The sequence below is a fragment of the Danio rerio genome, chromosome 7 (genome assembly GCF_049306965.1).
Source record: "Danio rerio strain Tuebingen ecotype United States chromosome 7, GRCz12tu, whole genome shotgun sequence".
Classification (NCBI taxonomy): Eukaryota; Metazoa; Chordata; class Actinopteri; order Cypriniformes; family Danionidae; genus Danio; species Danio rerio.
The window spans coordinates 50,589,287-50,615,748 of NC_133182.1; the positions used below are offsets into that span (position 1 = coordinate 50,589,287).

General features: G+C 36.9%; 1 protein-coding gene across 15 annotated transcripts in view; it reads left to right on the forward strand.

Annotated features, from left to right (window-relative positions):
- Positions 1-26,462, forward strand: part of acana (aggrecan a) — a 904,300-nt gene that overhangs the window by 868,082 nt on the left and 9,756 nt on the right. For 6 of the 15 annotated variants that reach the window (XR_012382645.1, XR_012382647.1, XM_005166485.6 and 3 more), the window contains exons 1-11: positions 10,336-10,482; positions 15,764-15,845; positions 15,982-16,365; positions 16,469-16,643; positions 18,830-18,957; positions 19,042-19,335; positions 21,237-21,554; positions 22,435-22,612; positions 23,849-23,976; positions 24,163-24,456; positions 25,503-25,601. Coding sequence is in view for 11 of the 15 variants with exons in the window: in XM_005166485.6 (XP_005166542.1) it covers positions 15,770-15,845; positions 15,982-16,365; positions 16,469-16,643; positions 18,830-18,957; positions 19,042-19,335; positions 21,237-21,554; positions 22,435-22,612; positions 23,849-23,976; positions 24,163-24,456; positions 25,503-25,601 (2,074 nt within the window). In the remaining 4 variants the exon portion in view is untranslated. Of the gene's footprint in view, positions 1-5,712; positions 5,841-8,382; positions 9,132-10,335; positions 10,483-15,763; positions 15,846-15,981; positions 16,366-16,468; positions 16,644-18,829; positions 18,958-19,041; positions 19,336-21,236; positions 21,555-22,434; positions 22,613-23,848; positions 23,977-24,162; positions 24,457-25,502; positions 25,602-26,462 lie in introns of those variants that run through there. The other 9 variants (XR_012382646.1, XM_073907252.1, XM_073907256.1 and 6 more) reach the window with 5 other exon arrangements.

Genomic DNA, 26,462 nt, shown 5'->3' on the forward strand with positions numbered 1-26,462 from the left:
GTGGGTAGACACAGTCATGTATGTTTGTGGATGTGTAAATGCATTGACTGCAGCCTGTCCCATGGGTTTTCCTTTAAAACTCCTTTATTTATTTATTTTTAATAAATAAATGAGCAGACACATTAAAATGCAAGGAATGTCATTATCTAAACACATACCATAATAGAGGCAGCAGTGACCTTAAGCCAACACTGGTTTTTAACCTTAAAAGGGGTTTTCCTTTTTAAAATGTAGCCTCTTTTCCTGATTCCAATGGCAGAGTTTGTGCATTAGAGGACATTAGAAGATTCCTGTTGCTTCACAGTCAAACAAGAATGCAAAATATTTTGGAACACTTCAGAAATGGTGCACTCCAGATTCACCTTTCATTAAATAAATAACATTCCATCAATTTGGTTTCAATAAAACAGATATTACCTTGTGAGATGTGGTTAAATGTACAGGTATGTGAAACACGCCGTCAGCAATGATCTCAGCTTTGGGTAGAGGCTTTAATCAACTGTTGAACTACTACAAGAATAAAGTCAGCTCTGTTCCTGCGGATAAGGAAATACTGTTCTACGTCTTCCCTTAAACGTTCACACACTTAAGCAAACACACATGCTTGCATAGGAACTGCGTCTGCTCTGAATTCCTCACAGGGGACGTGCAGAGTGCGGTGGATTCATGCAAACACTATTTCAATTTGAGAAAAATCTATCCTTTAAATGGTGTGGTGGGTGGTAGTGCAGAATTCCAGGATTTCTGACTGCATTTTAGGGAAAAATGTATGGGTAATTCTAATTTGAAGAGTTCAGATGCAAAACCCTCTATAATTTAATTAGCATTTTTCACAGCCCCCTATGTGTATGATCAGTTATTTCACTATAAAGAAAATGATAATAACATATTCATTATCATAAAAGTGAAATATGTGGTCATAAACACATGATCCTTGATGCTTATTTGAAGCTCAAATGTTCATTTTACAGGAAAATTTCAGACGGCACTAAGAGGCTTTGCATTTTAAGTCTTCATTTTTTATTTGCCAATTTTAGAGTTAATTCTTGGAGCAAGCAAATAACACTACATGACAAAAGTCTTATTGCCTATCTACATTTTAGGAACAACTAATAATAACTTGACTTCTAGTTGATCATTTGTATCAGAAGTGTCTTATACGAAAGGCAAAGGCCTCTAGATTACGCTTATTTCACCAAAATAAAATATGATCATGCCTTGATATTTAATTTTTTAATTACAGTAAGGTCTGACTCTGCTGAGACGAAAGTCTTGTCACTTAACAGAAATGATGTACAGTATAGATTATAAAGTCATGGTGCAGTGGAAAATAAATAAATATTGTGGATGACTCCTATGAGCTTGCAGGACTGCATCCATACATCTCTGCAATCACTCAAAGAACTGATTAATAAAGTCATCTGGAATGGCAAAGAAAGCATTCTTGCAGGACTCCCAGAGTTCATCAAGAGTCTCCTTCGGAGGAGGAACTTTTCAGGAACTTTGATTTGGAGGCCCCAGACCATGATTTTTCCTTCACTAAACTTGACTGATTGCTGTGAGAATCTTGGCTTCATGTTCCAATAGGTCTTCTGCAGTATTTGTGATGATTGGGATGCAGTTTAACAGAACATCAGATAAAATCTACCTTCTGCCACTTTTCCAAATGATCAACTAGAAAAGTCAAGTTATTATTTGTTGAACTTACAACTGGCATCAACGACAAGATTTTTGTCAGGTAGTGTATATGTTGGAAAAAATAAGAGGACGTAAATGGAACAAAAATGTGTTGGACTATTATACTTCTATATAAACTTATATCGTTTTGGGGATTTTGGTTGAAGTTAGTTAAGAGATTTATCATTACATGCAATGATGAGTTGTTTAAGGACACCCGAAAACAAACCTACATAAAAAATGGAAAACAGTATTTTAAGTTTTAAATGAAAATTATTTGTCAAAATACAAATGACATTAGCATATAGTAATAAAGTTATTCTGATTTCAACCTATATACTTGGAGTGAAAATACTAACCATCAAGTGACCTAAAACAGCCATATATATATATATATATATATATATATATATATATATATATATATATATATATATATATATATATATATATATATTATTTTTTTTTTTATAAAAATAGTTCAAAATCAAATCAAAGGCCTAAATATCTTTAAATATATCAAGCTAAGTTAATAATGACCCATCATCAATAAGTAAGTCATGTGTTTTTATACACCCAAAAGCACTTTACAATCATGAGAGGGGGGTCTCCACATCATCACCAACATGCAGCATCCACTTAATTGATGTGACAGCAGCCACAGGACAACAGCGCCAGCTATTGGTGAAGTAGAGAGTGATAGAGCCAGTTCTGAGGATGAGGATGACTGGGAGGCCAAGGGAGGAAAATTGGCCAGGACACCAGGGTTACACCACTACTCCTTGCGAAAAGTGCCATGGATTTTTAATGCTCCACATAGAGTTAGGACCTCGGCTTAACGTCTCGTCTGAAAGACGGTGCTCACTGACAGTATAGAGTCCCCTTCACTTTAGGATTTAGGATAAGGACTTGCATAGTCCACATGTTGAGTGCCCCCTGCTGGCCTCACTAACACCACTTCCAACAGCAACCTAGTTTTCCCATGTGGTCTCCTATCCAGGTACTGACCAGGCTCAGCCCTACTTAGCTATGGTGACCAACCAGTCTTGGACTGCAGGGTGATATGGCTGTCAAAACTAATATATCTACAAAGTAAATTTATTATACAGTATTATTTTCTGTAAAGTCTTCATTTCTATTTCCTAACTGAAACTGCCAGGACACTGAAGAGATCAGACTAAATTTAAAACTATTGCGAGTGCCTGTAATGGAGCCAGAATTATAATCACGCCTGTTATAGATGCAATGTATAAGCCAAGCATATGCTTTGCATCTTCAAAGGCATGTAACTATTTCTGTTTATAATATTTAAATGAGTCTATAGCATAACAGTACATCTGTGTGTGACGCACAGAAACAGTGACAATAACCAGAGCAAATGAGGATTGGCTTTAAATGAGGTGTGTAAATGGACACTATTGAGAGAGCGCTGGCGTCCCTCTCCTCAGCTCAGGGACTGACACGCTGCTCTAGAAACCTATGGCGCACAATGCACTGTTCAGTTCCAGCAGGAAAATAAATATGTTCTGTGCTGTCCAAAAATACCATGTGAAGGCGCTCCCTGTGAAAGAAAGCCTATTTCCCGACAGCAGGGAGCCACTGAGTGCAAAATCTCGGGCCAGATTATGTTCGAGCAGCAAAAACTCCACAAAAGTAATCCAGTCGTTCATCTATGACAGGTTCAAACTGGAGTCAAATGTGTATCAGTCAGTTTTGATCATTATACAAAATATGTCTTGTTCAATATACAAAGTTATATTCTTTAATATAGTAATGATCAGATAACTCATTACAAACAATGGTCACTTTATTAGGTACACTTTACTAGTATCAGGTTGGACCCCTTTTGCCATTAGAATTGCCTTAATCCTTTGTGGCATAGATTCAACAAGGTACTGGAAATATTCCTCTGAGATTTTGGTCCATATTGACATGATAGCATCACGCAGTTGCTGCAGATTTGTGGGCTGCACATCCATGATGCCAATCTCTTATTCCACCACATCTCAAAGGTGCTCTATTGCAGTGGTTCTCAAAATGTTTTCATTAAGTACCACCTCAGAAAAAAATTGTATCTCCAAGTACCACCATAATGAGCAGTATTGAAATACAGTAGCATAGTAGGCCCAGTAAAGTAGCTACAACCCTGCACAGTAAATAAAACGTGGCAGATTATTCCATAAATATAGGCTATATGTCATATATGGCACATAATATACATAATTTTTGATACATTTTAAAATATATGTAGCATGTACATGACATATTTCATTCGTCCGCGTACCACTAGAAGGAAGCCTGCGTACCACTAGTGGTACACGTACCACAGTTTGAGAATCACTGCTCTATTGGATTGAGCTCTGGTGACTGTTGAGGCCATTTGAGTACAGTGAACTCCTTGTCATGTTTAAAAAAACCAGTCTGAGATGATTCGGGCTTTATGATATGGCGTGTTATCCTGCTGGAAGTATCCATCAGAAGATGGTTACACTGTAGTCATAAAGGGATGGACATAGTCAGTAACAATACTCAGGTAGGCTGTGGTGTTGACACGATGCACATTATTGGTACTAATGGGCCCAAAGTGTGCCAAAAAAATATCTCCCATACCATTACACCACCAGCAGCCTGAACTGTCCTACAAGGTAGGATGGATTCATGCTTTCATGTTGTTGATGCCAAATTCTGACCATAGACAGAAATGCTCTTCTGTATACCCCGGTTGTAACTAGTGGTTTTTTGAGCTACGGTTGCTTTTCTATCAGCTGGAACCAGTCTGGCCATTCTCCTCTGACCTCTGATATCAACAAGGAATTTGCGCCCACAGAACTGCCGCTCACTGGATATTTTCTCTTTTTCAGACCATTCTCTATAAACCCTAGAGATGGTTGTGCGTTAAAATCCCAGTAGATCAGCTGTTTCTGAAAAACCTAAACCAGCCCGTCTGGCACCAACAACTATGCCACTGTCAAAGTCAAGTAAATCGCCTTTCTTCCCCAAACTGATGCTCGGTTTGAACTGCAGCAGATCGTCTTGACCATGTCTACATGCCTAAATGCATTGAGTTGCTGCCATGTGAATGGCTGATTAGAAATTTTAATTAACGAGCAATTGGACGAGTGTACCTAATAAAGTGGCCGTTGAGCGTGTATTAGCTAAATAGATATCAATGATAATCGAGAGAGCTCAATTTCAGGAAAACACGAATATGAATATAAAAAATGAGAATAGAAAATGATTAACAAACTGAGATAAGATATTTGTAACTTTTACAACACGTGTACACGTGCAAATAGAGAAACACACTGCAACTTACAAAAATGGTCACTCTTTATTTTGATGGTTCGTTTGTTGAATGCCAACTAATTCTCATTAGATTATAAGTAGACTGTTAGGTTTGGGTTAGGGTTAGTGTAAGTTGACATGTACTTGCAAAGTTTCTTATAGTCAGTTAAACGTCTGTTGTAGGAGCAGTATCAACAGATATTAAGCAGACAGTCTACTAATACTTAAATGGACCACTAAAATAAATTGTTACCAAAAAAAACACATGCATATTGAAAAACACAAAAATAAATTTAAAAAAATTTCAGCAATTTTTTGCACGCACACAATTTCTTACAAAGTATGCTAATACAAAAATGCGCTACAATTAGCGCAGACCAAACAACAGAAATTTGTTAAGGGAGCCAAAGAAGTGATAAATCCGACTGCTTCCTGTTCATTATTAGCATATTATTCAATATTAATTTTGCCATTTTGATTATTTAGACCAAAAATAAATAGAAACAGCGAGAAACTGTACAATCATGACATCAAAATAAACAATAAAACCTCTCAAATCCCAGGCAACTCCACTGACTCTAAACAGGAAGCATCATATTGCCCGTAGTAAACACTCACCCTGATCTGATGTGGAAGGATGGCAAATTGTTTTTACACTTTATTTTTGGCATACAAAATTGCTCACTGAGCTTGGTGTAATAACAGCTGAACCACTGAATTCACATGGAATGTTTTGAGGAAGTTCTTGGTTCCTTTTCTGGATCTTGTGACCATTTCTGTGTATGGAGGGTCAGAGAGCTCTCTCTGATTATCGAAAATATCTTAACTTGTGTTTAGAAGATAAATAAAGGTCACAAGGGAATTGAATCAACATACAGGTAAGTAATTAATAACAGAATTTTCTGCTTTTTGTATTGTAAAATTTTGTGCAATGTGAGTTAGTCTCCTTCAGTACTATAGAGTCTCTCTTTTTCTTTATTGTATTGGCACCACAATGAATGGCAGAAAGCACCTGGAGTGGCTGCTAGCCTGAGGAATGCTCTTTCCTCACACAAGCTTGTGAAGAAGCTTTTGTATCTCCCTTGAGTTGCGAGTTTTCTCTTCCTCTATAGAAATAAGATTGTCAGTGAGGAGAACGACTGTTGTCTTTCAAGTGTTTGGCCTTTTTGATGAAAAGAGCCCTTCAGGACAGCGAAATGTCCACAGGTCCCAGAAGGCTAAACTAAGCATGTTGTCAACGTCAATCACCAAACGTCAACTTGATCGCTTTAAACTGACAAATAGGCTATTCTTTCCCTGCAAGGCTATTGCTTACTGAAGCACAGGCATTTATTCTATCAGTGAATTCAATATAAAGTCATTCAGTGTAACAGAAATGTATATAAAATGATCCATTCATTTTCTTTTCAGCTTAGTTCCTTTATTAATCTGGGGTCGCCACAGCAGAATGAACCGCCAACTTATCCAGCATATGTTTTACGCAGCGGATGCCATTCCAGCTGCAACCCATCACTGGGAAGCATCCATACACACTTAATTACACAGATACAATACGAACAATTTAGCTTACCCAATTCACCTGTACCGCATGTTTTTGTACTTGTGGGGAAAACCGGAGCACCCAGAGGAAACCCACACGAACACCAGGAGAACATGCAAACTCCACACAGAAATACCAACTGACTCAGCGGTGTTTAATATTGTCAAATGACATTTTATATATATATATATATATATATATATTAAGGGTGTCACGATCCTCCAAATCCTCCAAAAAGGCACGATTCGATTCGATTATGAATAATTAATTAATGACCAATTAATTATTTGTAGCCTACCGTTTAAACTACCAGACCTGCATGGTCTTTGTTTAACCGATAAACAAATCCTACAGTAAATGAATAAAGGCAAGATACACACATAATTACCACCTGTCAATCACTTTTTCTTCGGGACTCGTGAATAGGCAGTGATCTGTGTCGTTATAATGGCGTCGGTAGAAAAGACGCACAACCAACAGGAACCAGCCAACAGTATCTGAGGTGTGCGCTAAAATGACAAAGTACAAGTGAGTGAAAGATTGAAGCAGTCCTCTGACTGCCTGGACCTGCTCTCTCAAGCTGTGTGTGCGTCTGTGTCTGTGTGGTCACGTGATGTTTCAGAGGTAGAGAGGAAGGAGGGCTGCTCAGAAATGCTACACGCCACTGTGGATGTCAAATCGTTGTCGTTCTACAATGCCATTTAAAAACAAACACAGTGTAAACAGGGCCTGAGTGTGTACTTTTCGCGAGCGGATTTGCAACGGGGGCGGGCGGAGGATCGCAATGCCGGTGTTGTCTATCGGACGAACCGTACGTAATACGTACATAGCAGAGCTAGCAAAACTGTGTTTTTTTGTCGACAACACATTGTCAACATAACTCACTGGAAATCCAAAATGCTTACACACCAGCAACTTCATTGAAAGAGGAGAGGGTTTAAGTTCTGTCGACGGGTCTCCTGCTTCTGCAGTTTAACAAGCACTTCAACAAGCCTGTTTTTTCCCGCTTGGCAAGCCAAGCTGACGTGACATGGGGGCGTGGCAGCATAGACGATTCTATTTTTTGATTCGATAATCGAAATTGAGCATAAATTTCGATCGATTTCGATTAAAAATCAAAATCGTGACACCCCTAATATATATATATATATATATATATATATATATATATATATATATATATATATATATGTGTGTGTGTGTGTGTGTGTGTGTGTGTATATAAATATGTATATATATAATAAATGTTTCTCAAAATAAAATATATTGTGTTCAAAAAGTAAAAAAGTTTTGTTTTTTACTCAGACATGTAAAAATATTTATTTTAACACAGTGATCCCAATATCGTAAAACCGTGATATTTTTATCCAAGGTTACCATACCATCAGAATCGTATACCGGCCCATGCCTACTAATTCATTGTTGAAACATGTTCATATGCAGAATATACAGATCTTGAAGTACTTGAGCATATATGAAAAGATTGAAAAGATGAAAAAGATGAAAAGATTTCAGATATGGACATTATGTGAAGTGATGCGGAAGATGAAGACAACATTTTTAATTATTTTTTTAATTTAAATTTTTATTAACAAGATGCACTGTATAAAACAAAAACCTTAAAATTAAAGTAAAAATGTTACAACGTTAATGTTTGTGATTTTGAAAACAAATTTCAAGATCATATACTAGCAATCATATATGCAATCAACAGTTCTGTCCTGATGTCCATTGAAATGGACAAAAATTATATATACTTAAAGGGTGTTTATTTTTATAATTTGGTCTCATTTATAGGAGCCTCAGGAACTGTGGAAACATTCTTTTACATTTTTTTAAAAGAGGGGGGGGGGGGGGGGGGGGGGGGGTTGGTGGGAGATGGGGTTGGCGCGTGTACTAAAGAGCGCGCGCGTACTAAAGAGCGGTGTTGTCGCGCGCCTTCTGATCAGCTGTGTTGTCGCGCGCGTACTCAAGAGCGGTGTTGTCGCGCACCTACTGAAGGGCGGGACCGAGGGTGTGTCGCGTCGCGGGGGCACTTTTGATCATTTTGGAAGGGCACTTTCTATCCAACACTAAAAAAGGCATGTGCAGTGCACAGGTTGAGCCCTATGTGTGCACGTGCCTGCTAAGGGGGTAAAGGTGCTACTTTATATCTCATGTTAACATATTAATGTTTGTGGGTAAATTAACTGTATCTTTTTTACTCTATTAAATTTTACCTGGTTGTTGGTTTTGCACCACAAATTTCACAGATTTTGTAGCACTCGAAGGTGGTTTTAAGTCATTGTGTTCCTTTAAATGTCTTTAAAGTGCCACAGGTTAAATTGAGCAGTTGAACAAACCAGGGCAAATTTCAAACATACCTTTGCATCCCATTTCATACACACAAACTGCAGAATAAAAGCAGTGAGGACAAAGCTCTCACACAAACTCACTGTGGGAACCTCCTCTTTGAAGCTCATTCCAAGCAGTTCAGTTACAGTTTTTAATCACCATCCAAAAGAAACAGAGAGAACGTCCCTCCCATCTAAACCTAAACTAACCTAGGTTTAACCGCAGGCTTATGACTGCTCCTCTCTGTAGCTCAATCAACAGGTCAATAATGGAGAGATGGATGGTCTGGGAGAAGGTGAGATTCATTTATTTATTTAATTAGTTAAATCACCTTCTGGAATAAATGAAAATCATACTACATCTTTTTCTGCAAGAAAGCACACAGCGTTCTCTATTCGGTACTCTGTATTCTTCTGCCTATGACATTGCAAGGTTCTCAAATAGTGGCTCTCTTCAATGGGATACGTTGTCATGTTCCTCTGAGAGGGAAGTTTGAGAGGAACAACGGGGTGGGCCAGACTGCTGAATGAAGCCTTGTGTTTCTGCTTTCCACTGGTGTTAATGTTGCTGCCCCAGAACACTAATTAATATGATGGATGTTTGCGACCAAGAAAACAGCATTTGGGAAATTCAGAGAATAGGAAATAAATCATGAAGTCAATTAACAATGTGGTATTGTACACTGTAAAAAAATTATATGGATATCAATTAGTTATGACAGCAGAGGTTTTTTAGCTAATTGTAACTTCGTAAACTAAGTTATTTGTGTTCCAACCTAATTTTATAAGTAACACAAGCTGTTTAAGGTTAGTTTACTATAAAATAAGTTCAAATGACGCATACTGTTAATTTGATTCAGCTTTGATTAAGGCAACCAGTATTTTTAACAAATACAAATATACAAAATATAAAATGAGAAGCATTTCGGCATGTCTTAATAAAATGAACTTTGGTTTCATTATGGTAAAAAAGTAGGCTAATAGTAGCCTAATATTTTGTTAATATAATGTTTGATTTGTACAAATAATATTAATACAAATATGATCAACTTAAAACGATCATTATTTCTGAATAACATGGTTTAATAAATGTGTGTCTATTGTTTCCACATTTAAAGCCAAAAAAAGACGAATCTATCATTTTAATTTGAAGGACATCGTTCATATAAACGATTCCAATTTAATTTGCTTATTTTATTGGTAAGGAACCAATATAACAAAACTCAAGTGAAAATATGACATCATTTTAACATTTCACCTCACTTAAAAGGCATCCTTTGTGCCCTCCGATTATGATGATGTATGGCTCTAACGATCACGACTGTTGACATAAATATCGTCAGCATTTGCGCATGTCAACCACAAAAGTTTCGGAGCTTCTGTGTATTGCCAAATTACATCATACGTGGAAATTTTATGTGTGCCTTTTTCCCCACCTCTTATTCCCGAGCCCCCCTTCCAGCTCCTGTCCAGTTAAACGTGTTTCCCTTCTGAAAAGTTTCTTTCTGCTTCTCTTTCTCCTGCCAGAAGCGAACTTCCCTGCACACGTGACACTTTTATAACGGCTTTGGATTGAAAGTGCCATCAGTGAAAAATCATCTCTAATCAAGGACTATACGCGTTTCAGGAGGACACTGCATCATACAGGTGATGTACAGTTTGCTTTATGTTGTGGTTGTGCTGGATATACAGGTGAGCACAGACAGAAACTTTAAGGTATTTTAGAAATGGGAGATGAAAGAAGCTTCTAAACAATCAATCATTCACTTCTATTGTGTTGATAATAGCATTAAAATGTCTGACAGTTTGATACTAAAATGAATCAGATTTAATCGTTTTAAAATGTGAGCATTTGGTGATATGTTGCTGATTCTCGTTGCTGCATTCTCTTACATTATCATATAAACGTGAAAAATTTACTATATTTACCAGTAACCCATATATATTGAATTATGACTATGACTTTGAGGTGCTTTAACTTAACTTAGTTTTGTTACTCTTCAACGTTGCTTGTTATTCATTTCTGAGAGCATGATTCAGGTGTAAATGTTATTTTATGATGCTAATATTATATGATGCTAATATACCTGCTTATGACACTCCAGAAAGCGACTCATTCATATTTTTGTTTGCATATTACCTGTTAATACAGTGTACAAGGATCCTCAAAGGCGACATTTGTGGCTTAGGCATCAGAAACTGTTGTTTTTTATCTTTCTTACTATCTTAAGTCCTTTTTAACATATGCTGAAAGATAGGGTTTAATTTTTATTCTCTCTCCTTACACATATAGGTAAATTTTTGCATATAGCCTATACATTGTCCAAATAACTTCATAAATGAAAATGCCTCAAAATTTACTTCCTTCTGCATTCTCACTATGCTTAATATCATGCACAAACTGTACAGTAAAAAATACAGTACCCACTTTTCAAAACCATGTTTACTACACTTTTACTGTAATGGTTTATTTTTAGTACTGCAAAAGAACAAGGAGAGTCCATCCAAAGTTATGTGTAAAATTCTGTGCCAATTTACTTTTTGTTTAAAATGTGTTTGTGTTTCTTTCTTCAGTTAAACACAATAGAAGATATGTGGAAAATGTTGGAAACCAGTAGCCATTAACTTACGTATTAGTTTTGTTTTCTCCACTCAAGGAAGGCAGTGGATGCCTGTTTCCAAGATTTTATCTTCTTTTATGTTTAAAAGAATAAATCTCATACAAGGTTTAAAACCACTTGCGAGTGAGTAATTAGTAACCTGTAAGGAAAGTTTACACATGGCATTCATCTGTATTTAATTTCCTTTATGAAATACAGTTATTATGCTGGGATTGGCTATTGTAAACCATACAGTTTGGTTGTTGACCATCTATGACCCCAGACCGTTTTATGTTGCACATGTGTATTCATGGAAATAGCCAAAATGTTCGATTTTTCTTTTAAGCCAAAATCATTAGCAGTTTAAGTAAAGATCACATTTTATTAATATATTTTTTATTTCCATAAATATTTCAGAACTTAATTTTAATATTAGTAATATGCATGTCCAAGAACTTTATTTGGTCATTAAAGGTGAATATAAAGGTGGTTTTCTTAACATTTCATTTTTCTGAAGCCATGCTTTCCAGATTTTCAACCAGTTTAAAAATGACAATAACTAAGCATTAATGGAAATGTTATTTATTCAAATAAAATTGACACTCAGGACAGATTTTGTGGTCCATGGTCACATTTGTCATTCACATGGTTGCACTTGTTTTCCAAAAATGACTTACAATTCTGTTTAGCAATGGGAACCACTGCTTTACACCAAGTACAAAGTGGGGGTCGGAACCCCCAGGGGTTTCGCAAGACAATGAGTGGGGGTCTGTTTATTTCCAAAAATGAAATAAATTTTATTAAACTATTAATATAACCATATATTATCCATAACCTACAGAAGAAAAAAAATTTAGTTAATATTTAAATTCAAAAATAAACATGCAATTAAAAAGCCATCCGCCTTTACATTTTTGTTTTCTATTTGATAGCAATCCCTGAGGTGATTACGTTATATTAAAGACACAGCAATAGCGTCAGATGCAGCAGACTGACTTTATGGCACCTTTCTGACACCTTTACGGCACACAACGTAAATAAAAAATAAAGGCCATGACTGAATTATGGAGCCAGGTCTCAGAGTGACGTTCTCCAAAATTAAAGAAAGAATAGACTTGGGCCTAGTGGTGTGTGCGCGTCGTTGCATGCAAAGTTTGTATATTTAAAACCACTTCAGAGGATATTGGGGGTCGTGAGTCACTAGCATTGTTATTTTGGGGGTCACAGACTGGGAGCCACTAATCTAAAAGAATCACATTGAGATTTAGCATTGCAGCAGTAGCTGGTTTTCTCATTTAACTAAAAAAGTGTAAATAAGCAGACAACCATTATATGAGTAATGTTGTTTTTAATCGCTATCTTGCAGTCCTTTAGTTGTGTGTGACAAGAGCACACATATCATTTACAGCTTCACATTTGAAAAGCGATTATTTCCATTCCTTTATCTTTCCACAGCTTTCTCCAACTTGAATGATGCCCATTTAAGCTTATACTTGGAGGAAACTGCATTTTAACTTAAAAGGAAATTCTAACACCATAAGTCATTAAGCCTGTTTCCCATAAAATCAACTGTGGCAACTGATTTTATCTTATCTGCATTTTTCCTTTGCCCAATTCCCTAAACACAGTCCAGAGCACTAACAGAAACATTGCCGACTTTTTCCAAACAGGTTAATGTTTTTTTATCTGCGCTTAATATAACTTGACATAATTTTTCTACTTTAGCTTCAACAGAAGTAATTTGAGGGACCTCAGATGTTAAAATGGCTGGTTTAAAGGTCACAGGGATCATGTATGCACACTTTCACACATTTTTTTTACACTGTTTGAAGGTGGGAGCGGACAGACCTGCTATGAAATGGTGTTTAAAAAGCTCTAGTTTCTCAAGCTATGAATAAGTGGCTGTCTGCTATAGGCGGGTATGTGTGTAGATAAGTCTGTGTGTAAGAAGCGTTACTGAATGCTCTGCAGCAAGTCAAACAAATATAGCATCACTCCTTAAAGCGGACCAGCACTGGCAAAGATTATAAATGTATGTTTGTCAAGTAAAGCAAACATTTTAAGCACTTTCCCCCCTCCAGAACTCTGTGAACTGTAGAGGAATAGCAATCTTTTTTTCTATCCGTGCATGACATATTTTCAGTAATTGACTCTAAGTTAATTCTCAAGCTGCCTGGTACAGATAGGACAAGCTTAAACTGGCATGAGAACTGTATCATTCCTGTGGTAGTTTTGGGGATTGTAAATTACATGTTGGGGTTTCTCTCGCAAAAACCATTTATTTTACCAAAGCTTTGTTATGAAATGTTTCGGTATAAAATGTTCTGAGCATTGCACTTCATAAATATTCCTCTCATGTACCTTATTATAATTATATTATACTTATCTTAATAATTTCTGAAGGGTAAGACTGAAGACTGGAGTAAAGCTGGCGAATAAATGTATCCATGGTATTAAAACAGAATACTTCCAAATGTCCAAAACTTTGTATACCAGATATTTTTCATGTTTCAAGCTCTTGTACTAGCTCAGATTAGAAATTGTTAATTTTCTGGTTATAATGTGCAAAACCTATAATAGCTCACACTATTGGAAAAATTCAGAAAGATCTCCTTTTAAACAATGGTTGCAATAATTGTAATCAAAATATGGAATTGGTTTGTAGGATTTCTAAAGGGTGTTGATATGAAGTCCATATTACTTGTATCACCTGCTATTAATATACCATTGTTTTGATATCTTTATTTTGTATGCATTAGGCATGGGCCATAGTTTCTGGCGGTATGATAACCTGGGTTAATAACACCACAACATCGTGGTATTTTGATTACTACTAAAACAAAAGTTCTTTTTACATGTCTGGGTTAAAAAATTAAAACTTTTTCCCATTGAACAAAACACATTTTATTTTAGGAAACATTTATAATATTTTGGAGCAGTATGTCAGACTGAATAATTCAAATAAATCATTGACTTTGCTGTCTTCATTAGTATCAAAAACACTTTACAACACATTTAAAAAAATACATATAAAAAACCCCTTACATATAGCGTAGGAACGGTAAAACAGACAATTTTGCAGTTTTAAAACCTTGACTTTTCCAAACCGTGGTAAACCTTGAAACTGGTTATCATCCCATGCCTAGAAAGTTTATGTACATGCATTTATTTACTTGTAATTGTAATTTTTATTATTTAATATAATTTTGTAGTGTTGTTTTCTTTACATGTTAAAATTTCCTAAAAATCATCAAATCAAAATCAAATCAAATAATAAACAGTGTTAAAGAAGCTGATGAATATTCAGCTGCTATAAAAAAATCACTTAAATTATAAGTGAATAAATGATGCAGAAGTCTTACCATTTAATTAAAACAGAACATGTATTTGCAGTATTATTTGAAACATTACGATTTTATGTATTACGTATTTTGGTTCAGATAATTGACTCATGATGAGCAAAAAAGGTGTATTTAAAAAATTTGTAAAATGCATTTGTGACAAAATGATTCTTGATATTTTGTATATAAGTCAAAATGATCTTTTTTTTCTCTTGTAAAAAGACATAAATCTTTGGAATATCTTTTAACCCTAGTCATGTATCGTAAATTTACACTAATATAGTTTAACCATCAATTTAAAGACCCAAGTTTTAATAAAGTAAAACTCACTGAACAAACACTCACATCAGGCTATCTTTGAGTGCAAAAAATCCTTTTCAAAATGGGCTGTATCCAATTATGCTGAGCACTGTATAGATTGAAGTCAGAATTATTAGCCCCCCTTTTTTCTCTTTTAAATATTTCCTAAATGATGTTTAGAGCAAAGAAATGTTCACAGTATGTCTGATAATATTTTTTTAAATCTGGAGAAAGTCTTATTTGTTTTATTTCAGCAAGAATAAAAGCAGTTTTTAATTTTTTCAAACACCACTTTAAAGTCAAATTATTGGCCAGTTATGTTATATATATATATTTTTTTTACAAAAATCTACAGAACAAACCATCTTTATACAATATCTTGTCTAATTACCCTAACCTGACCTAATTAATTAATTATTAACCTAATTAATGTCACTTTAAGCTGTTTAGAAGTGTCTTGAAAAATATCTAGTAAATAAAATATGTACTGTCATCATGACAAAGATAAAATAATTCAGTTATTAGAAATGAGTTATTAAAACTATTATGTTTAGAAATGTGTTGAATCGGTTAAACAGAAAATGGGGGGAAAATAAACTAATGGCTAATTATTCAGGGAGGCTAATAATTCTGACTACAACTGTATGCCCAAAAACATGTCAGTGATCAAATTCTCTCAAACTGCAGGTGAAGATGCTGTCCTTGCTTTTGCTGAGCATGTGTTTGTGGGTTTTCTCAGCCACGGCCTCTTTCGATTACATTGACACTGGTGCGTATTCGTTCTGTAAATGATGTAATGAATTGTTTGTTTTAATAAACACCTCATTCACTCAACTGTCTATTTTTACTATACATGTATGTGTTCCATGGGCTTGTGTTTTCCATTGCTGTATTTGTCATCACAGAGCCTGAAAGCCCACTGAGAGTCAGTATACCCAATGAGCTTCCCCTCCGCCCTCTGATGGGTGACACATTAGTTCTGCCCTGCTACTTCCAGGACAACACAGTCAACGATCCTGGCGCCCCCACAATCGCCCCCTTGTCCCACCGGATCAAGTGGAGTCTGGTCACTAAAGAGAAGACCACAAACATTTTAGTGGCCTCCGAAGGGATAGTAAGCATTGAGAAGAGGTATATGGATAGAATCACACTGGTAGGATATCCCATGACCCCCACCGACGCCTCTATTAAGATCACTGAGCTCCATTCCAATGACTCTGGAGTTTACCGCTGTGAGGTCATGCAGGGGATTGAGGACAGTCATGATATCGTTGATGTCCAAGTACAAGGTACTGTTTGTGTTAAGATGTCTCTAAAAGTGTGCTACTTCATGACTGTGTGTGTGCTTTTTTTTGTCAGAGAAGTACAATTAGTGTATGTTTTTTTTTCTAGGTATTGTTTTCCACTATCGTGCAATCACTACACGATATACTCTTAATTTTGAAAAGGCCAAGGCAGCGTGTATTCAGAACAGTGCAGTGATTGCTACACCAGAACAACTCCAAGCGGCGTATGATGAAGGGTTTCATCAGTGTGATGCTGGCTGGCTTGCAGATCAGACTGTGAGGTCAGTGAAAACAAAATGTCCTGATATATTCACAACTTGTGCATTAACCAATTTCACAGCTTATACAAATGCAGGCCCGTAGCCAGGGGCGTTTGGGTGGTTCGGAAGACCCACCACTCACTGACAAAGGTCCAGAATTTGACCCATAGATGAGCTCATTTGTTCTGTTTTGATTGCTTTGCTATCCTAAATAGTGAAAATAACCTATTGAAAAAAAGCTTTAAGACCAAGCGGAATGCTCTGTCGCTTCGGTGTGTCTTCAGCTTATCAGTTTTGTCCAATGCTAACAAATATTTTCCATGAGCCCAATATCCAGCTATGCGAGAAAACACAAAATCTGATGTTAGAGAAGTCATCGTTCGCTACTGTATTTTTATATAGAGAAAACATTTTACAAGAAACTATTATTATAAATCTCTGAGCTTATTCTTGAAATAAAAAAATGACCAATAAAAAGATGTGAAGCACCAAAAGCAGACCATATTATAATCACTGTTAATACTAATTTGGCTATTGTTGTTTTCCATGATTTTTTTTAAGAGAGGCTAGAAAAATTGTGAAGCTCTAAATTTTATTATTATTATTATTATTATTATGTTTTATTTTTTTATTATTCAAATAACTAAATTCTTACAGTAGGCTACTTCTTTATTTGAAACAATTTTTCTAATGATATATGTAATTTGTATTTTAAAAATAAATGTTTTTCATATTTCTTTACTCTAAATATTTAGGAAATATTTTTGGTACATCAAAAAGTGTGATTATCAGAAAAGCTAATTTAGCAAAAAATAGTGCTTAAAATGTCACAACAATACAGTATAAGAAATATAACTGCAAAAAAAAAAAAAAGGAACCACCCCTTTTACCAGGCTGGCTACGGGCCTGAAATGTTAAGTGAGACAGAACACATAGAAAGCCAAATGATCCAGATTGGAAACTTAACAAGCCTTAATTCTTGCATATAGTCAGTGCAAATTCATTCACAGAAAACCATTCCAAAAAGCATGGCATATGTTTAAATGAAGTCTGATAGATATCTGATAGATGCATTGTGGTAAAGCAAGGCTAAATCTGGTCTGTCAGTAAAGATCTAATAGACATCTAGTAGTAATTTTAATTTGGACTCTCTTCAAATCTGAAGTCTGTCTAATGCAGAGATACTCAAACTAGCGCATGTGAGCCTAAGTTGGCGCTTAGTAAACTTTGATTTGGCCAGGGATCCCATCTGAGAGGAGAGAGAGAATAACAGGGATGGCTTAGAGACTGTCAATTCAAATTTAATATAACCCTTTTTTATTTGTTCGTATTTTGTTTTATTGTTAAAAGCTAACTCAAATTAAATGTTTCAGTTAAATGACAGTGCAAATCAATCAAATTTTGTTCAAATGTACATTTAAATGTACGTTTCTGCTTGACTAGTGTATTCAGCATTGAACTCCACTGTGTTTGAAGTTATCATTTAAGATGTTATACTGCATTTGTTAATACGATTTAAAGTAATGTTTTCTATTTATTTTGAAACAAATTTGCAAAGTACCCATGACAACTTTAGTGTAATATTGTTTGATATAATCACATTCGGCCCGTGGCTCCCATTATTATTTGGGTTTTGACTCTTCATACAAAAAGGTTTGGGAACCCCTGATCTAATCTATTTGAGTTTACATGTTCTCCCCCTTGTTGGTGTGGGTTTTCTCTGGGTACTCCGGTTTCCCCCACAGTCCAAAGACATGCGCTATAGGTGATTTGGTTAAGCTAAATTGGCCATAGTGGATGTGTGTTAATGTGAGAGTGTATGGGTGTTTCCCAGAGTTGGGTTGCAGCTGGAAGGGCATCCACTGTGTAAAACACATGCTGGATAAGCTAATGTTTCATTCCGCTGTGGCAACCTCTGATGAATAAAGGGACTAAGCCGAAAAGAAATTAATGAATGAACCTTATTTATTACATTCTTCTGTGAATGCCGTTTTTACCTTAAATTATTTGGTAATTAGTTGTCTTTTATTTTAATAAAATTACACATAAAGCAACCTAAAAGCATTTATTATACATATTTAGTACTTAAACTAGGGATTAACAAATGAACAGAATTTTTCTTTTTACGTCTGTAATTTCTTTCTATAAAATTACCAGCATTTTATGATTATGTTTGAAATGATATGGAAATCTGTTTCGCAATAAAGGTACCCTATTCATGATCCTCGAGAGGCTTGCTATGGAGACAAATATGAATTTCCAGGAGTAAGGACATACGGAGTGAGAGACGTGAATGAGACATATGACGTGTACTGCTTTGCTGAGAGAATGACAGGTATGTGCTTGAAATGGCAGAAAACTGACCGCCTTATTTGAAAAAACACAGAAAAGCCTAAAAATGTTCCATTTCATCTTGCAGGAAAAGTGTTTCACACAACTTCCCCAAACAAATTTACCTTTGAGGAGGCTGAAGCTCAGTGTTCCAAGCTGGGTGCCAAGTTGGCCACCACAGGACAGCTGTACCTGGCATGGAAAGGTGGTATGGATGTTTGCAACGCAGGCTGGCTGGCAGACCGAAGTGTCCGCTACCCCATCAACATCGCCCGACCGCAGTGTGGAGGAGGCCTGCTGGGAGTGCGCACCGTCTATCTGTTTCCCAATCAGACCGGTTACCCCCATCCAGATTCTCGCTACGATGCTTTCTGCTACTCTGGTACAAACAAATCTGTTTTACACGTCCTTCTTTATCGTTTATGATTGTCTGTCTACATAAGCATCTCTTTGCAACTGTTTTATTCATTAACACTAGAACTGCCTGCAGGTAACATGTAGCCATGTGCATGACTACTGTTTTGATGTGACCGAAAATGTTTTATGCACCAAGTAATGTGATGATGCTTTTATATGAAGTGAAATTGGACCCCCCCCCCCGACCATACGCAAACATCCCACATTTTAGGGGAAGACAGGTCAGACGAGAGGTACCTTTTAGAAAGGGGAAATAAGATACATTAGGCAAGAGGGAGGCAAAAAAAAACCTCTCAGACTGCTGTTGAAGTAGGGCAGTGTAAGATCAGGGGAAAATCCCCATCACAAAAACACATAGACATAGACATAACATCGCATCAGGGAATGTGGATATAGTCCGATAAAAGTGGCAGCATCTGGTCCTGAAGCCAGGGGGCGCTGGTCACAGACCTGCCTATCCACATCGGTGGGTAAAAGCACACAAAGGCGTGGGATGTGGGGGTTAGGCAGTGATTGTCTATCTGTAGATGTGTATGTGTGCGTGTGTGTAAGCCTGTAGAATCTCACAGGTGTCTTTGAAACAGGAAGCAGGAATTCAGAGCGTCTTTTTATCATGTTCTCCGGGGGAAGCTGTTTGTCTCCAGCTGAGGCCGTCTGGCAGGAGAGTCGCAAGAAAGCCGAAAAAAAGGAAGAAAAGGTTTTCAATTTGGGTCAATATCTGCCAATTTTGCAGATATCTAATGTCCGTCACTGGTCTCCAGGTCTGACCAAATCAGGTTGCAAAGTCACTAGCTTCTCCTTGATGTTTTCCAATTTGGAATATTGCTATATTGGGATATATTCTAATGTCACAGTCTCAGTACCAACAACCCTGCTCACCACTGTTTCAATCCTACCGGCCAGCTGGGTGAGGTTTTGAGCCATACTGACCACTTTTATCAAACATCAAACACTGAAATCATCCCGGCAGGACAGTTGGGCTCCCCCAAACCCAGACTTTTTGTCAAAAAGATGGTGTCAATTGCGTTTAGAGACCAGTTGATCAAATCCATAATTCCTTATTTGTTTGGAGAGCAAGGCAAGGAGTGGCTCAGAGATACAATAAGATGAGACAAGAGAAGCCAGGAGAGATATGGGAGGGAGGGGGGAAAAGTGCAACCGCCTTCGCCGAGAGCCAAAGAAGAAAAAAATGTAGACATGATATTTTCATGTCTAAAGTCATGAAATGATTAGTTGAGCCGAATCAGGATCCATCACTCCTCTATTATATCAACCCACCATCACTCATGGCATTTAGTGCCAACAATCAATCAATCAATCAATCAATCAATCAATCAATCAATCAATCTCTATCTATCTATCTATCTATCTATCTATCTATCTATCTATCTATCTATCTATCTATCTATCTATCTATCTATCTATCAATCAAAAGTCTTTCTTTTTTCTTTGTATATAAAGCTGATTATAACTGCCTGAGTGTCTGAAATGTGCTGCCAAGCAACGTGGTATGCTAAAACATAAGCAGCGCAATAAATAACACTATGAAAATAAAGGAATTACACAATCAAAGTTTGCTAGATAAATATCCCATATTTATTCTTGTTTTATTCAAACTACTTTCAGCAACAGGAAGTAGTAAACAACACATTAGTAAAATCAATGAAAGAATGACTTGTTGAAAAAAATCTACAAATGAGAGATTTTAATTAAAAACCTATTCGATTAAACCTAAATAAAAACAGCCATGGCTACGTTTTAAATGGAAGGTCTGGTGTTAATGCACAACAACATGTGAAAACAGCCATTTGTGTTATTGAGGTTGGAACTGACAAGTGTCTATTGTTTATATGTTCTTTATTTCAGAAACAGGCGATGAAGGTTCAGGCTTTTTCCCACTGGATCTAGAGCTGACCACAGATGGTGACAATGGTGTCTTGACTGTGGACACAATCACAGAAAGCCATACTGTCATTTCTAAGCCTGCCTCAACAGAAAGTGAGGTACAGGGAGAAGTTGTAACATATAAGCCTTCGGTGACCACCAGTGTTGAGAACCCATACACTGCACTGGATATTTCCCACGTCCTCCCTTCGCCACCAACCAGCTCTGTGGAAAAGGACCCTGACTTTGGATCCGGTTTATCTCAATCCAATAAGACCGAAGATACCATGTCTGCCACAGGTATGTGTTAATATAAGAAACCAATGTGTTTATTACCTTTGAAAACACCAATCAATTTTTGGTATTATTTAATATATAGGTCTTAATTGTATGTATATATAATCCATGAATAAAAAAATTGGTTCTTGTATTGACCTTATTCTTCATGTATGAACAGGCGCAGCCATTAGAATCTTTTTGGCTCGAGACTGCCGGTCTCATTTACTTCCATTCATTTTTAGACGTTAAAAACAGCTCATTACGCTGCTTGATTTTGCAAACTGGTATTTTCTTATTATAATTTTCTTTTTTTATGTAAAGTCATCTACACTCTTGTTTGTAGAGTAAGTAGTTTGGCCATTATTTCTAACATTTATTATTTCTAGTCATTTCTCCTGTAGGTGACTGAATCTGAAGTTCTAAAACAGTGGTCACCAAACTTGTTCCTGGAGGGCCGGTGTCCTGTGGATTTTAGCTCCAACTCTAATCAAACACACCTGAACAAGCTAATCAAGGTCTTACTAGGCATACTTGAAACACCCAGGCAGGTGTGTTGAGGCAAGTTGGAGCTAAACCCTGCAGGTTGGTGACCACTGTTCTAAAACAATCATAAAAACAAACTTCCGCATCGCAGAATAAGGTCAGTAGTTTATGATCTTGCATACTGAAATTTATCATAACAGCAGATGAGGACTAATGATGTTTCAGGCTGAATCATTGTAGACAACAATTTGGTTTGTGCAAAATCATGTTGAAATCCCCGCGAATCTACCGACGCATCAATGCAAGTTCATTACGAACTGAGAGAATTGTTTCCAGAAATGTTCTAATAAGTCAATTACATGTGTCATATATACCATATCCAAATCTGTTGACAATGAATTGCTGCTTTCCTGCACAGGTGTGGTCTTCCATTACCGTGGTGGAAACTGTAGTCGTTACCCTTTTGGCTTTGTGGAGGCTCAGCTCGCGTGTAAGAGTATCGGCGCAGTCATTGCCAGTGCTCAGCAGCTGCAGGCGGCCTATGAAGCTGGTTATCATCAGTGTGATGCCGGCTGGCTCTCGGATCAGACTGTCCGGTACGATCCGTCACAGAAGTCTAACTTCACTTTTTGTTGAACTGTTTTATATACTTTAAAATGCTTTTGTATTATTTAAATTTTGGGGTTTCCAAACTTGGTCCTGGAGGGCCGGTGTCCTGCATATTTTATTTCCAACTACAGTTAAACACACCTGAACCAGCTATTCCAGCTCTTACTAGACATACTATAGATATATACACTAGATATTGCATAGGGACCCTGAGCATGCGTCAATAGAGGCGCCACATTGGTACAGTGCTCCCAGGACAAATGTCATTCAACCGCACTAGTCAAGACAGTGTTATTACGTGAAGATGCGGGACTTTAACGCTGTCTACGAGTGTAGTAATGAGCAAACAAAGAAAACAAAGCACAAAGGCAGAACATTTCATAGGTAAGATTAAGTTTTTTACATTTTTGTATGTTCTGAACTTTTGTGCCAAACAGGTAACGTTGTTATTAATGATAATACAGTCACTTACTGCATTCACCATAAGGCAAAGTAGCTCCAACTAGCACTAAATACTCGGCTTATGCTAGGTGCCAGAAACTTGTATTATTATCGGCTAGTGAAGGAATCGTTCATAACGGAGATTCATTCACAAACGAATCGCTCCCTCTGTCAGTAAGAGAAGTGAACGCAAGAGAGGAGGTGTGTTTCAGGACATGATTATATCAAATTTAACAGGGAGGGTGGATAGTACATTTCTGTACACACAAACACAAGCTTTTTGTCAGGAATGCCAGTGCGATCACTGATCCATCAATGTAGAAAAGTGATGTAAAATTTAAATTTTCGTGATAAAAAAAATAAATAATAATTGCATTCTAACATCCAGGAAAACTCCCGATCATAGATATATGTGTATATCTCTGGCTTTGGATGGCCACAGTCCTCCACTTTACCTTGGTCCTGCATTTATTTCAAAGGAGTGCTACCCTGTTCCAAAATGGCGGCTCTATTGATGCATTCCTTCCAATAGACAACAACAGGGTAGGCGACATCTAATGTATATATCTATGAGACAAACTAGAAACTTCCAGGCAGGTGTGTTGAAGGAAGTTGGAGCTAAACTATGCAGGACACTGGCCAATGAAGCTGGACACCACTGGTTTAAATACATCTGACCTTCAGAATTTTGAAGTATGAAGTAAAATATTAGTAGGCTGGAAACCTTCTAGTGATCTGAACTGTCTACAGTATGATATACTATGTAAATAATGGTTGTGCAGGTATCCCATCGTGTCTCCTCGTCACCAATGCTCTGGTGATATGGAGCAAGTTCCTGGTGTGAGGTCTTATGGACTGCGCCCTGCCGATGAACGCTATGATGTGTACTGCTATGTGGACAAACTAAGGGGTAGGAGGCATCACATACATATATAAAAGTTGCTATGTTGACATAGGGTGGGCAGATAAATCAACATCCATTTTGGGAGGGAAAACAAAACAGAAAATTATACATAAAGAATTTTTTCCCTTAAACATTTCACCTTTCACTGGAATAACAGAAGCACACTGAATCGCTCAAATGTTCCATTTTCAGGTCAAGTTTTCCATGCAAGTTCTTTCGAGGGATTCACGTACGGTGAGGCAGTGGCTCACTGCCAGGGCCAAAATGCTTCTCTGGCCTCCACAGCACACCTGTATGCAGCTTGGAAGCAAGGCTTTGATAAGTGTCGAGCTGGCTGGCTTCTTGACCGCAGTGTGCGTTACTCCATCAATATCCCCCGGCAGCAGTGTGGTGGAGGGAGGACTGGAGTTCACACAGTTTACTTGTTTCCCAACCAAACCGGCTCTCCTGACCTGCACTCCAAATTCGATGCATATTGCTTCAAGGGTAAATATAACTTCTGTTTTGAAATGTGTTCATGAAGAAGTGTTCATGTAAATGATTATGTTTGGTTAGTGTTTATACAAAATATGATGGTAACATTTTAGTTAAGGTTACAATTCATGCGATTTACTACTAGCTTATTACCTGCCTATTATTAAGATGTTAACTGTTCATCAGTAGTTATAAAGTACTGTTTAAAGTATAATAAGATCTTATTCTACAAGCCAAATTTTACCCAAAACCTAAACCTAACTTCTACTTTACTAACTATTTATTGACCTTATTCTAAAATGCGGAAGTGCGCCTGTTTTCGCGATTGTCTTAGAACTTCCGATTCAGTCGCCTATGGGAGAAATGACTAGGAATAATAAACGGCAGAAAGCGGTCAAACTACTTGCTCTACAAACAAATGTTTGCATGACTATACAGACCAAGTAGAATAATATAACAAGAAAATATCAAATTGCAACATCAAGCAGCGTAATGAGCTATTTTTAATGTCTAAAAATGAATGGAAGTGAATGAGACCGGAAGTCTCGAGCCAAAAAGATTCAAATGGCAGCGCCCGCTCGTCGGCGGAGAATAAGGTCAATAAGCAGCTAATTAGTAGTTTATTAAGCTTACTGATTTGTTTATACAGTGGCATTGTGGCTCAGTGGTTAGCACTGCCGCCTCACAGCAAGAACTTCACTGGTTCGAGTCCCAGCTGGGACGGTTTGCATGTTCTCCCCGTGTTTGCGTGGGTTTTCTCCGGGTGTTCCGGTTTCCCCCACAGTCCAAAGACATGTGGTATATGTGAATTGGATGAACTGTTTGAGAGAGTGTGGATGTTTCCCAGTTCTGAGTTGTGGCTGAAAGGGCATCCACTGTGTAAAACATATGCCGGAATAGTTGGAGGTTCATTCCACTGTAGTGACCTCTGATAAATAAGGGACTGAGCTGACGTAAATTGAATGATTTATTAAAACAGTGAAATGTGACTTAAAATAAAGTGTTACCAATATGATTTATAAAATAATTCATTAAATATTTGTCATTTTTATATATAGAGGATCTGGATCTTCCCCTGAATGAAAGTGAATCGCAAGAGACAGTGACGGAGGAAAAGATAGTGAGCATTTCATCCCATCCTGCTCTTCACAGACCTGGTAATATGTCTTAGGATACATACATGAGTCAGTGCCAGATAAATAAATATTTTTGAGGTAAGCATAAATCAGCTGATTCGAATGTTATCACTCAATTGAATGGGCATTATCAGTGGTTTTCACCAGATAGATATGGGCCAGTATGGGCCTTCTGCGCCTACTAGTAGGCTATAATCATCCAGCCACCTGGTTAATCAGCTATAGATCACATACGACTGCGGCCGAAAGTTTTTAAAGTTTTCAAGATTTATTATATTATTTATTAAATTTCTCATAAATTGTATTTTATTAACGTCTACCCCTACCCCAACCCTAAACCTAACCGTCACATTAATGTAAAAACATCTGGAGTCTTTTCTATTGGTATTGCAGCATTCTGAGCCTACTAGTAGGTGTAGAAGGCCCTTGCTGGCCTATATCTATCAGCTGATACCCACTGATAATGCCCATTCAATCAAGTGATAACATTTGAAGTGGGTGCATAAATTGCATAAAAGATATATTTAAATATAGTTGTATATTTATATAGTTGTCACATTATGTGAACTTTCACAACCAGAATTAACCTTTTAAAAGTGAAATAATCTGACTAATCCAAAGTTTAAAAATCAAATGTCAAAAGAAAGGATTATTCACACATGAAAGAAAAACGTCATGAATTATTCACCCTCATGTTGCTCATTTCCCATTATGGATATCTTCTGTGAAATATAAAATATAATACAGTATTTTCACAGAGGAAAGAAAGTCATACATGCTTTGAACAACATAAGAGTGAGTAAATAATGGTAAAAGTTTCATTTTTGGGTCATCAATTCTCTAACACTTTATAATACGTGTGCACTAATATGCATTAAACAT